Raw genomic sequence first — 14,210 nt, 5'->3', positions numbered from 1 at the left:
CATCAATAATCAAAGTGAGTATCATTGTCATCAATAATCAAAGTGAGTATCATTGTCATCAATAATCAAAATTAGTATCACTGTCATCAATAATCAAAATTAGTATCACTGTCATCAATAATCAAAATTAGTATCACTGTCACCAATAATCAAAATTAGTATCACTGTCATCAATAATCAAAGTGAGTATCATTGTCACCAATAATCAAAGTGAGTATTATTGTCATCAATAATCAAAGTGAGAATCACCGTCATTAATAATCAAAGTGAGTATCATTGTCATCAATAATCAAAGTGAGTATCACTGTCATCAATAATGAAAGTGAGTATCACTGTCATCAATAATCAAAGTGAGTATCATTGTCATCAATAATCAAAGTGAGTATCATTGTCATCAATAATCAAAATGAGTATCATTGTCATCAATAATCAAAGTGAGTATCATTGTCATCAATAATCAAAGTGAGTATCATTGTCATCAATAATCAAAGTGAGTATCATTGTCATCAATAATCAAAGTGAGTATCATTGTCATCAATAATTAATGTGAGTATCATTGTCATCAATAATCAAAGTGAGTATCATTGTCATCAATAATCAAAGTGAGTATCATTGTCATCAATAATCAAAGTGAGTATCATTGTCATCAATAATCAAAGTGAGTATCACTGTCATCAATCAGAGTATCACTGTCATCAATAATCAAAGTGAGTATCATTGTCATCAATAATCAAAGTGAGTATCATTGTCATCAATAATCAAAGTGAGTATTACTGTCATCAATAATCAAAGTGAGTATCACTGTCATCAATAATCAAAGTGAGTATCATTGTCATCAATAATCAAAGTGAGTATCATTGTCATCAATAATCAAAGTTAGTATCATTGTCATCAATAATCAAAGTTAGTATCATTGTCATCAATCAAAGTGAGTATCATTGTCATCAATAATCAAAGTGAGTATCATTGTCATCAATAATCAAAGTGAGTATCATTGTCATCAATAATCAAAGTGAGTATCATTGTCATCAATAATCAAAGTGAGTATCATTGTCATCAATAATCAAAGTGAGTATCATTGTCATCAATAATCAAAGTGAGTATCATTGTCATCAATAATTAATGTGAGTATCATTGTCATCAATAATCAAAGTGAGTATCATTGTCATCAATAATCAAAGTGAGTATCATTGTCATCAATAATCAAAGTGAGTATCACTGTCATCAATAATCAAAGTGAGTATCATTGTCATCAATAATCAAAGTGACTATCACTGTCATCAATAATCAGAGTATCACTGTCATCAATAATCAAAGTGAGTATCATTGTCATCAATAATCAAAGTGAGTATCATTGTCATCAATAATCAAAGTGAGTATCACTGTCATCAATAATCAAAGTGAGTATCACTGTCATCAATAATCAAAGTGAGTATCATTGTCATCAATAATCAAAGTTAGTATCATTGTCATCAATCAAAGTGAGTATCATTGTCATCAATAATCAGAGTATCATTGTCATCAATAATCAAAGTGAGTATCACTGTCATCAATAATCAAAGTGAGTATCATTGTCATCAATAATCAAAATGAGTATCATTGTCATCAATAATCAAAGTTAGTATCATTGTCATCAATAATCAAAGTTAGTATCACTGTCATCAATAATAAAAGTGAGTATCACTGTCATCAATAATCAAAGTTAGTATCATTGTCATCAATAATTAAAATGAGTATCATTGTCATCAATAATCAAAGTTAGTATCATTGTCATCAATAATCAAAGTGAGTATCATTGTCATCAATAATCAAAGTTAGTATCATTGTCATCAATAATCAAAGTTAGTATCACTGTCATCAATAATCAAAGTGAGTATCACTGTCATCAATAATCAAAGTGAGTATCACTGTCATCAATAATTAAAATGAGTATCATTGTCATCAATAATCAAAGTAAGTATCATTGTCATCAATAATTAATGTGAGTATCATTGTCATCAATAATCAAAGTGAGTATCATTGTCATCAATAATCAAAGTGAGTATCATTGTCATCAATAATCAAAGTGAGTATCATTGTCATCAATAATCAAAGTGAGTATCATTGTCATCAATAATCAAAGTGAGTATCATTGTCATCAATAATCAAAGTGAGTATCATTGTCATCAATAATCAGAGTATCATTGTCATCAATAATCAGAGTATCACTGTCATCAATAATCAAAGTGAGTATCATTGTCATCAATAATCAAAGTGAGTATCATTGTCATCAATAATCAAAGTGAGTATCATTGTCATCAATAATCAAAGTGAGTATCACTGTCATCAATAATCAAAATTAGTATCACTGTCATCAATAATCAAAGTGAGTATCATTGTCACCAATAATCAAAGTGAGTATTATTGTCATCAATAATCAAAGTGAGAATCACCGTCATTAATAATCAAAGTGAGTATCATTGTCATCAATAATCAAAGTGAGTATCACTGTCATCAATAATGAAAGTGAGTATCACTGTCATCAATAATCAAAGTGAGTATCATTGTCATCAATAATTAAAATGAGTATCATTGTCATCAATAATCAAAGTTAGTATCATTGTCATCAATAATCAAAGTGAGTATCATTGTCATCAATAATCAAAGTTAGTATCATTGTCATCAATAATCAAAGTTAGTATCACTGTCATCAATAATCAAAGTGAGTATCACTGTCATCAATAATCAAAGTGAGTATCATTGTCATCAATAATTAAAATGAGTATCATTGTCATCAATAATCAAAGTAAGTATCATTGTCATCAATAATTAATGTGAGTATCATTGTCATCAATAATCAAAGTGAGTATCATTGTCATCAATAATCAAAGTGAGTATCATTGTCATCAATAACCAAAGTGAGTATCATTGTCATCAATAACCAAAGTGAGTATCATTGTCATCAATAATCAAAGCGAGTATCACTGTCATCAATAATCAAAGTGAGTATCATTGTCATCAATAATCAAAGTGAGTATCACTGTCATCAATAATCAAAGTGAGTATCACTGTCATCAATAATCAAAGTGAGTATCATTGTCATCAATAATCAAAGTTAGTATCATTGTCATCAATCAAAGTGAGTATCATTGTCATCAATAATCAAAGTGAGTATCACTGTCATCAATAATCAAAGTGAGTATCATTGTCATCAATAATCAAAGTGAGTATCATTGTCATCAATAATCAAAGTTAGTATCATTGTCATCAATAATCAAAGTTAGTATCACTGTCATCAATAATAAAAGTGAGTATCACTGTCATCAATAATCAAAGTTAGTATCATTGTCATCAATAATTAAAATGAGTATCATTGTCATCAATAATCAAAGTTAGTATCATTGTCATCAATAATCAAAGTGAGTATCATTGTCATCAATAATCAAAGTTAGTATCATTGTCATCAATAATCAAAGTTAGTATCACTGTCATCAATAATCAAAGTGAGTATCACTGTCATCAATAATCAAAGTGAGTATCACTGTCATCAATAATCAAAGTTAGTATCATTGTCATCAATAATTAAAATGAGTATCATTGTCATCAATAATCAAAGTGAGTATCATTGTCATCAATAATCAAAGTTAGTATCACTGTCATCAATAATCAGAGTATCACTGTCATCAATATTCAAAGTGAGTATCATTGTCATCAATATTCAAAGTGAGTATCATTGTCATCAATAATCAAAGTGAGTATCACTGTCATCAATAATCAAAGTGAGTATCACTGTCATCAATAATCAAAGTGAGTATCACTGTCATCAATAATCAAAGTGAGTATCATTGTCATCAATAATCAAAGTTAGTATCATTGTCATCAATCAAAGTGAGTATCATTGTCATCAATAATCAGAGTATCATTGTCATCAATAATCAAAGTGAGTATCATTGTCATCAATAATCAAAGTGAGTATCATTGTCATCAATAATCAAAGTGAGTATCATTGTCATCAATAATCAAAGTTAGTATCACTGTCATCAATAATCAAAGTGAGTATCATTGTCATCAATAATTAAAATGAGTATCATTGTCATCAATAATCAAAGTTAGTATCATTGTCATCAATAATCAAAGTTAGTATCATTGTCATCAATAATCAAAGTTAGTATCATTGTCATCAATAATCAAAGTGAGTATCATTGTCATCAATAATCAAAGTTAGTATCATTGTCATCAATAATCAAAGTTAGTATCACTGTCATCAATAATAAAAGTGAGTATCACTGTCATCAATAATCAAAGTTAGTATCATTGTCATCAATAATTAAAATGAGTATCATTGTCATCAATAATCAAAGTTAGTATCATTGTCATCAATAATCAAAGTGAGTATCATTGTCATCAATAATCAAAGTTAGTATCATTGTCATCAATAATCAAAGTTAGTATCACTGTCATCAATAATCAAAGTGAGTATCACTGTCATCAATAATCAAAGTGAGTATCACTGTCATCAATAATCAAAGTTAGTATCATTGTCATCAATAATTAAAATGAGTATCATTGTCATCAATAATCAAAGTGAGTATCATTGTCATCAATAATCAAAGTTAGTATCACTGTCATCAATAATCAGAGTATCACTGTCATCAATATTCAAAGTGAGTATCATTGTCATCAATATTCAAAGTGAGTATCATTGTCATCAATAATCAAAGTGAGTATCATTGTCATCAATAATCAAAGTGAGTATCACTGTCATCAATAATCAAAGTGAGTATCACTGTCATCAATAATCAAAGTGAGTATCATTGTCATCAATAATCAAAGTTAGTATCATTGTCATCAATCAAAGTGAGTATCATTGTCATCAATAATCAGAGTATCATTGTCATCAATAATCAAAGTGAGTATCATTGTCATCAATAATCAAAGTGAGTATCATTGTCATCAATAATCAAAGTGAGTATCATTGTCATCAATAATCAAAGTTAGTATCATTGTCATCAATAATCAAAGTTAGTATCACTGTCATCAATAATCAAAGTGAGTATCACTGTCATCAATAATCAAAGTTAGTATCATTGTCATCAATAATTAAAATGAGTATCATTGTCATCAATAATCAAAGTTAGTATCATTGTCATCAATAATCAAAGTGAGTATCATTGTCATCAATAATCAAAGTTAGTATCATTGTCATCAATAATCAAAGTTAGTATCACTGTCATCAATAATCAAAGTGAGTATCACTGTCATCAATAATCAAAGTGAGTATCATTGTCATCAATAATTAAAATGAGTATCATTGTCATCAATAATCAAAGTAAGTATCATTGTCATCAATAATTAATGTGAGTATCATTGTCATCAATAATCAAAGTGAGTATCATTGTCATCAATAATCAAAGTGAGTATCATTGTCATCAATAATCAAAGTGAGTATCATTGTCATCAATAATCAAAGTGAGTATCATTGTCATCAATAATCAAAGTGAGTATCACTGTCATCAATAATCAAAGTGAGTATCACTGTCATCAATAATCAAAATTAGTATCACTGTCATCAATAATCAAAATTAGTATCACTGTCATCAATAATCAAAATTAGTATCACTGTCATCAATAATCAAAATTAGTATCACTGTCATCAATAATCAAAGTGAGTATCATTGTCACCAATAATCAAAGTGAGTATTATTGTCATCAATAATCAAAGTGAGAATCACCGTCATTAATAATCAAAGTGAGTATCATTGTCATCAATAATCAAAGTGAGTATCACTGTCATCAATAATGAAAGTGAGTATCACTGTCATCAATAATCAAAGTGAGTATCATTGTCATCAATAATCAAAGTGAGTATCATTGTCATCAATAATCAAAATGAGTATCATTGTCATCAATAATCAAAGTGAGTATCATTGTCATCAATAATCAAAGTGAGTATCATTGTCATCAATAATCAAAGTGAGTATCATTGTCATCAATAATCAAAGTGAGTATCATTGTCATCAATAATTAATGTGAGTATCATTGTCATCAATAATCAAAGTGAGTATCATTGTCATCAATAATCAAAGTGAGTATCATTGTCATCAATAATCAAAGTGAGTATCATTGTCATCAATAATCAAAGTGAGTATCACTGTCATCAATAATCAGAGTATCACTGTCATCAATAATCAAAGTGAGTATCATTGTCATCAATAATCAAAGTGAGTATCATTGTCATCAATAATCAAAGTGAGTATTACTGTCATCAATAATCAAAGTGAGTATCACTGTCATCAATAATCAAAGTGAGTATCATTGTCATCAATAATCAAAGTGAGTATCATTGTCATCAATAATCAAAGTTAGTATCATTGTCATCAATAATCAAAGTTAGTATCATTGTCATCAATCAAAGTGAGTATCATTGTCATCAATAATCAAAGTGAGTATCATTGTCATCAATAATCAAAGTGAGTATCATTGTCATCAATAATCAAAGTGAGTATCATTGTCATCAATAATCAAAGTGAGTATCATTGTCATCAATAATTAATGTGAGTATCATTGTCATCAATAATCAAAGTGAGTATCATTGTCATCAATAATCAAAGTGAGTATCATTGTCATCAATAATCAAAGTGAGTATCACTGTCATCAATAATCAAAGTGAGTATCATTGTCATCAATAATCAAAGTGACTATCACTGTCATCAATAATCAGAGTATCACTGTCATCAATAATCAAAGTGAGTATCATTGTCATCAATAATCAAAGTGAGTATCATTGTCATCAATAATCAAAGTGAGTATCATTGTCATCAATAATCAAAGTGAGTATCACTGTCATCAATAATCAAAGTGAGTATCACTGTCATCAATAATCAAAGTGAGTATCATTGTCATCAATAATCAAAGTGAGTATCATTGTCATCAATAATCAAAGTTAGTATCATTGTCATCAATCAAAGTGAGTATCATTGTCATCAATAATCAGAGTATCATTGTCATCAATAATCAAAGTGAGTATCACTGTCATCAATAATCAAAGTGAGTATCATTGTCATCAATAATCAAAGTGAGTATCATTGTCATCAATAATCAAAGTGAGTATCATTGTCATCAATAATCAAAGTTAGTATCATTGTCATCAATAATCAAAGTTAGTATCACTGTCATCAATAATAAAAGTGAGTATCACTGTCATCAATAATCAAAGTTAGTATCATTGTCATCAATAATTAAAATGAGTATCATTGTCATCAATAATCAAAGTTAGTATCATTGTCATCAATAATCAAAGTGAGTATCATTGTCATCAATAATCAAAGTTAGTATCATTGTCATCAATAATCAAAGTTAGTATCACTGTCATCAATAATCAAAGTGAGTATCACTGTCATCAATAATCAAAGTGAGTATCATTGTCATCAATAATTAAAATGAGTATCATTGTCATCAATAATCAAAGTAAGTATCATTGTCATCAATAATTAATGTGAGTATCATTGTCATCAATAATCAAAGTGAGTATCATTGTCATCAATAATCAAAGTGAGTATCATTGTCATCAATAATCAAAGTGAGTATCATTGTCATCAATAATCAAAATGAGTATCATTGTCATCAATAATCAAAGTGAGTATCATTGTCATCAATAATCAAAGTGAGTATCATTGTCATCAATAATCAAAGTGAGTATCATTGTCATCAATAATCAAAGTGAGTATCATTGTCATCAATAATCAAAGTGAGTATCACTGTCATCAATAATCAAAGTGAGTATCATTGTCATCAATAATCAAAGTGAGTATCATTGTCATCAATAATCAAAGTGAGTATCATTGTCATCAATAATCAAAGTGAGTATCATTGTCATCAATAATCAAAGTGAGTATCACTGTCATCAATAATCAAAATTAGTATCACTGTCATCAATAATCAAAGTGAGTATCATTGTCACCAATAATCAAAGTGAGTATTATTGTCATCAATAATCAAAGTGAGAATCACCGTCATTAATAATCAAAGTGAGTATCATTGTCATCAATAATCAAAGTGAGTATCACTGTCATCAATAATGAAAGTGAGTATCACTGTCATCAATAATCAAAGTGAGTATCATTGTCATCAATAATCAAAGTGAGTATCATTGTCATCAATAATCAAAATGAGTATCATTGTCATCAATAATCAAAGTGAGTATCATTGTCATCAATAATCAAAGTGAGTATCATTGTCATCAATAATCAAAGTGAGTATCATTGTCATCAATAATCAAAGTGAGTATCACTGTCATCAATAATCAAAGTGAGTATCATTGTCATCAATAATCAAAGTGAGTATCACTGTCATCAATAATCAAAGTGAGTATCACTGTCATCAATAATCAAAGTCAGTATCATTGTCATCAATAATCAAAGTTAGTATCATTGTCATCAATCAAAGTGAGTATCATTGTCATCAATAATCAGAGTATCATTGTCATCAATAATCAAAGTGAGTATCACTGTCATCAATAATCAAAGTGAGTATCATTGTCATCAATAATCAAAGTGAGTATCATTGTCATCAATAATCAAAGTTAGTATCATTGTCATCAATAATCAAAGTTAGTATCACTGTCATCAATAATAAAAGTGAGTATCACTGTCATCAATAATCAAAGTTAGTATCATTGTCATCAATAATTAAAATGAGTATCATTGTCATCAATAATCAAAGTTAGTATCATTGTCATCAATAATCAAAGTGAGTATCATTGTCATCAATAATCAAAGTTAGTATCATTGTCATCAATAATCAAAGTTAGTATCACTGTCATCAATAATCAAAGTGAGTATCACTGTCATCAATAATCAAAGTGAGTATCATTGTCATCAATAATTAAAATGAGTATCATTGTCATCAATAATCAAAGTAAGTATCATTGTCATCAATAATTAATGTGAGTATCATTGTCATCAATAATCAAAGTGAGTATCATTGTCATCAATAATCAAAGTGAGTATCATTGTCATCAATAATCAAAGTGAGTATCATTGTCATCAATAATCAAAGTGAGTATCATTGTCATCAATAATCAAAGTGAGTATCATTGTCATCAATAATCAGAGTATCATTGTCATCAATAATCAAAGTGAGTATCACTGTCATCAATAATCAAAGTGAGTATCATTGTCATCAATAATCAAAGTGAGTATCATTGTCATCAATAATCAAAGTGAGTATCATTGTCATCAATAATCAAAGTGAGTATCATTGTCATCAATAATCAAAGTGAGTATCATTGTCATCAATAATCAAAGTGAGTATCACTGTCATCAATAATCAAAGTGAGTATCACTGTCATCAATAATCAAAATTAGTATCACTGTCATCAATAATCAAAATTAGTATCATTGTCATCAATAATCAAAGTTAGTATCATTGTCATCAATAATCAAAGTTAGTATCATTGTCATCAATCAAAGTGAGTATCATTGTCATCAATAATCAAAGTGAGTATCATTGTCATCAATAATCAAAGTGAGTATCATTGTCATCAATAATCAAAGTGAGTATCATTGTTATCAATAATCAAAGTGAGTATCATTGTCATCAATAATCAAAGTGAGTATCATTGTCATCAATAATCAAAGTGAGTATCATTGTCATCAATAATCAAAGTGAGTATCATTGTCATCAATAATTAATGTGAGTATCATTGTCATCAATAATCAAAGTGAGTATCATTGTCATCAATAATCAAAGTGAGTATCATTGTCATCAATAATCAAAGTGAGTATCACTGTCATCAATAATCAAAGTGAGTATCATTGTCATCAATAATCAAAGTGACTATCACTGTCATCAATAATCAGAGTATCACTGTCATCAATAATCAAAGTGAGTATCATTGTCATCAATAATCAAAGTGAGTATCATTGTCATCAATAATCAAAGTGAGTATCACTGTCATCAATAATCAAAGTGAGTATCACTGTCATCAATAATCAAAGTGAGTATCATTGTCATCAATAAACAAAGTTAGTATCATTGTCATCAATCAAAGTGAGTATCATTGTCATCAATAATCAGAGTATCATTGTCATCAATAATCAAAGTGAGTATCACTGTCATCAATAATCAAAGTGAGTATCATTGTCATCAATAATCAAAGTGAGTATCATTGTCATCAATAATCAAAGTTAGTATCATTGTCATCAATAATCAAAGTTAGTATCACTGTCATCAATAATAAAAGTGAGTATCACTGTCATCAATAATCAAAGTTAGTATCATTGTCATCAATAATTAAAATGAGTATCATTGTCATCAATAATCAAAGTGAGTATCATTGTCATCAATAATCAAAGTGAGTATCATTGTCATCAATAATCAAAGTTAGTATCATTGTCATCAATAATCAAAGTTAGTATCACTGTCATCAATAATCAAAGTGAGTATCACTGTCATCAATAATCAAAGTGAGTATCATTGTCATCAATAATTAAAATGAGTATCATTGTCATCAATAATCAAAGTAAGTATCATTGTCATCAATAATTAATGTGAGTATCATTGTCATCAATAATCAAAGTGAGTATCATTGTCATCAATAATCAAAGTGAGTATCATTGTCATCAATAATCAAAGTGAGTATCATTGTCATCAATAATCAAAGTGAGTATCATTGTCATCAATAATCAAAGTGACTATCACTGTCATCAATAATCAGAGTATCACTGTCATCAATAATCAAAGTGAGTATCATTGTCATCAATAATCAAAGTGAGTATCATTGTCATCAATAATCAAAGTGAGTATCACTGTCATCAATAATCAAAGTGAGTATCACTGTCATCAATAATCAAAGTGAGTATCATTGTCATCAATAATCAAAGTTAGTATCATTGTCATCAATCAAAGTGAGTATCATTGTCATCAATAATCAGAGTATCATTGTCATCAATAATCAAAGTGAGTATCACTGTCATCAATAATCAAAGTGAGTATCATTGTCATCAATAATCAAAGTGAGTATCATTGTCATCAATAATCAAAGTTAGTATCATTGTCATCAATAATCAAAGTGAGTATCACTGTCATCAATAATCAGAGTATCATTGTCATCAATAATCAAAGTTAGTATCATTGTCATCAATAATCAAAGTTAGTATCACTCATCAATAATCAAAGTGAGTATCACTGTCATCAATAATCAAAGTGAGTATCACTGTCATCAATAATCAAAGTGAGTATCATTGTCATCAATAATTAAAATGAGTATCATTGTCATCAATAATCAAAGTAAGTATCATTGTCATCAATAATTAATGTGAGTATCATTGTCATCAATAATCAAAGTGAGTATCATTGTCATCAATAATCAAAGTGAGTATCATTGTCATCAATAATCAAAGTGAGTATCATTGTCATCAATAATCAAAGTGAGTATCATTGTCATCAATAATCAAAGTGAGTATCATTGTCATCAATAATCAAAGTAAGTATCATTGTCATCAATAATCAAAGTGAGTATCATTGTCATCAATAATCAGAGTATCATTGTCATCAATAATCAAAGTGAGTATCATTGTCATCAATAATCAAAGTGAGTATCATTGTCATCAATAATCAAAGTGAGTATCATTGTCATCAATAATCAAAGTAAGTATCATTGTCATCAATAATCAGAGTATCATTGTCATCAATAATCAAAGTGAGTATCATTGTCATCAATAATCAAAGTGAGTATCATTGTCATCAATAACTTATTCCTCATTGTATTTACTTATGTTACTAATATGAAACGTACATGTATTTAGACAGATCACTTCATATATATGTATATGACAGTTTTTACAGCAAGCTATGCTAAATATAAATGTTACGTTCAGACCATATAATATTTTCCATATCCCAGCATGCAATGTGAGGTACAGAAAAGTCTACCAGGGTAATTAAAGTTGTACAAAACATGCAATCTATACTATAACATACAATCATGAATATTTGGACACTGTATGCCATTGCTGTACTATACAGATGATACATGTAAAGTCATACTCTATTACGTAACTTAGGCTCCAAATCTGCATAACATTTTGTCATTAAAATTGAGTAATGAAAAAAATGTCCTGCTGTTGCCATGTTTGTGGTGTAAAAATAAAAGCATATGCACAGTCCTGTTGTGTATTTAATATTATAGACATTATATTTTGTTATTATCATTATAAAGTTTTGATGTATCTAATATATACGTGTTATACATGTGACAATGAATGAGAGCATGATATCAGATGTCAACAGCATAGTATAATCATTGCGAAACATGAAATAAACTAATGTATATCACATAGTGTACTTTCTTTGTTTTCAATACACATTTGATGATAGATGAGCTCCTAGTTCTGTGCACATGTTCAATATGTTTACACAAAAGGATCACAATTTGGAGTCAGTATGAGTCAGTCACGTGTGCAAGCAATTTCACAAGCAATTTATATTGATAAACAATTTACACTTTTACATCACTGTTCATCTCCACATGGATTCATTGTTTTCTACGATGGGGCAATCTCTGCTTTATAAGCAGGCCTATGTTTCTCACTTGACAAGTAAACTGTCATGTTAGCAGTTTTCGGAATAAAACTTACCAAAGTTCGTGGTGTTGTGTCATCAGGATTTGCATCCAAAGCAAGTCTGCGTTTCTTGGCAGAAGATCTTGTTACAGACATTTTAACAGAATCTGCTGGAAATTATAAATGATATGAATATTAAACTATAACTGCTTCTGACCATGGAGCTAAAAAAGAAGGAGCAGTGACACAGACTGTTTTCTTTGTGTAATATGATACAGATGTAATAGACAATTGTTTGCCTTGCAAACAATGTGATATCTGTTTTCCTGTTATCTGTTTAATCCCTTAATGAGGTATTTGGACCAACTAATGAACTGCACATATGTAGAACCAGAGCAACAAACATGGATCAGACGTGACACAAGTTCCTGTAGAAATTTACGATATAGAAGATTTTTCTGCAGGAAAAATGGGCAGACTTGGCAGTAACTAAAATTGAACTCGTAATTTTTCAGCAGTTCTTTTGTATATACATGTATGGTGGCGAAGAAACAGAAAGCATGATTGCATGTGACGACAACTACTGCACAAAGAAATGCTTTCAAGTATACAGGATTGACAGCAAAAACTATTCTAAAAGATTTTCGACAACCGCTCACCCACTGTCGCACACCAGATTTGACAGTGGTTTACAAAAGTCAAGGATGCAAAGATTATACAAAAAGTTAAATATTTTGTGGAATTCGGTCGATCATATAAATAACTTGCCAGAGAGTACAAGCAGCCTGTCGGCTGAGATAGCTCCGCTGTTAGCAATTTCACATTTCAATTAAAGAACTGAAGATATCATTAGAAAATGAATAATATGCATAGTATCAAAGCAATCAGATTTGCTGTTTTCAACAAGAATTTTAAAATACATGTATCACTTTTTACCAAAAATTACAAAAATATTCACCAAAATTAGAGAATTGAAGATATCACGAAATGAACAAATCTGAGAGAGGTTCACATGTAGTACCTATATATGTAGTATCAAAGCAATTGGACTTGCGGTTTTTAACAAGAAGTCGAAAATATCACTTTTTACCAAAAATGATAAAAATATTCACCAAAATTAGAGAATTAAAGATATCATTACAAAATGAACAAATCTGAGAGAGGTCCACATGTATTACCTATATATGTAATATCAAAGCAATTGCACTTGCGGTTTTTAACAAGAAGTCGAAAATATCACTTTTTACCAAAAATGACAAAAAATATTCACCAAAATTAGAGAATTGAAGATATCAACATGAAATGAACAAACCTAAGAGAGGTCTACCCAAGGTACATATACACCAAGTATCAAAGCATTCAGGCTTGTAGTTTTCAAGAAGAAGTCGAAAAAGTAAAACATTGACACGGACGACGGACGACGACGACGACAGACAATCACTCATATGATAAGCTCCGCTCGACAAAGTCGACAGCGGAGCTAATAAAAGCGAGATAACTGTCCTGAAGTGGGCAATAGTATACAATTAATGTTCTTAAAGCCATCAACTCACCTCACAGAGGGATCCCACAGACTCAACTACTCATCAACTATCATCACTGAAGTGAACAAAATGTGTTAACATGTATTTCAAAATGGCGCTACTTTTTAAGTGAGAAAGACTCTCT

At 29.3% G+C, this 14,210-nt stretch overlaps 1 protein-coding gene across 3 annotated transcripts in view; it reads right to left on the bottom strand.

Moving 5' to 3' along the window:
* Window positions 1-14,187, bottom strand: part of LOC102810270 (uncharacterized) — a 65,597-nt gene extending 51,410 nt beyond the window's left edge. For 2 of the 3 annotated variants that reach the window (XM_085499976.1, XM_085499978.1), the window contains exons 1-2: window positions 14,096-14,187; window positions 12,618-12,712 (exon numbers count right to left, since the gene is read on the bottom strand). In XM_085499976.1, coding sequence (XP_085356102.1) covers window positions 12,618-12,698 — 81 coding nt within the window. In that variant the 5' untranslated portion in view covers window positions 12,699-12,712; window positions 14,096-14,187. The remainder of the gene's footprint in view (window positions 1-12,617; window positions 12,713-14,095) is intronic. The other variant, XM_085499977.1, reaches the window with a different exon arrangement.
* Window positions 14,188-14,210: the final 23 nt, after the last annotated feature.

The sequence above is a fragment of the Saccoglossus kowalevskii genome, chromosome 6 (assembly GCF_978046115.1).
Source record: "Saccoglossus kowalevskii chromosome 6, keSacKowa6.1, whole genome shotgun sequence".
Taxonomy (NCBI): domain Eukaryota; kingdom Metazoa; phylum Hemichordata; class Enteropneusta; family Harrimaniidae; genus Saccoglossus; species Saccoglossus kowalevskii.
This window is presented reverse-complemented; position numbering and strand designations above follow the sequence as displayed.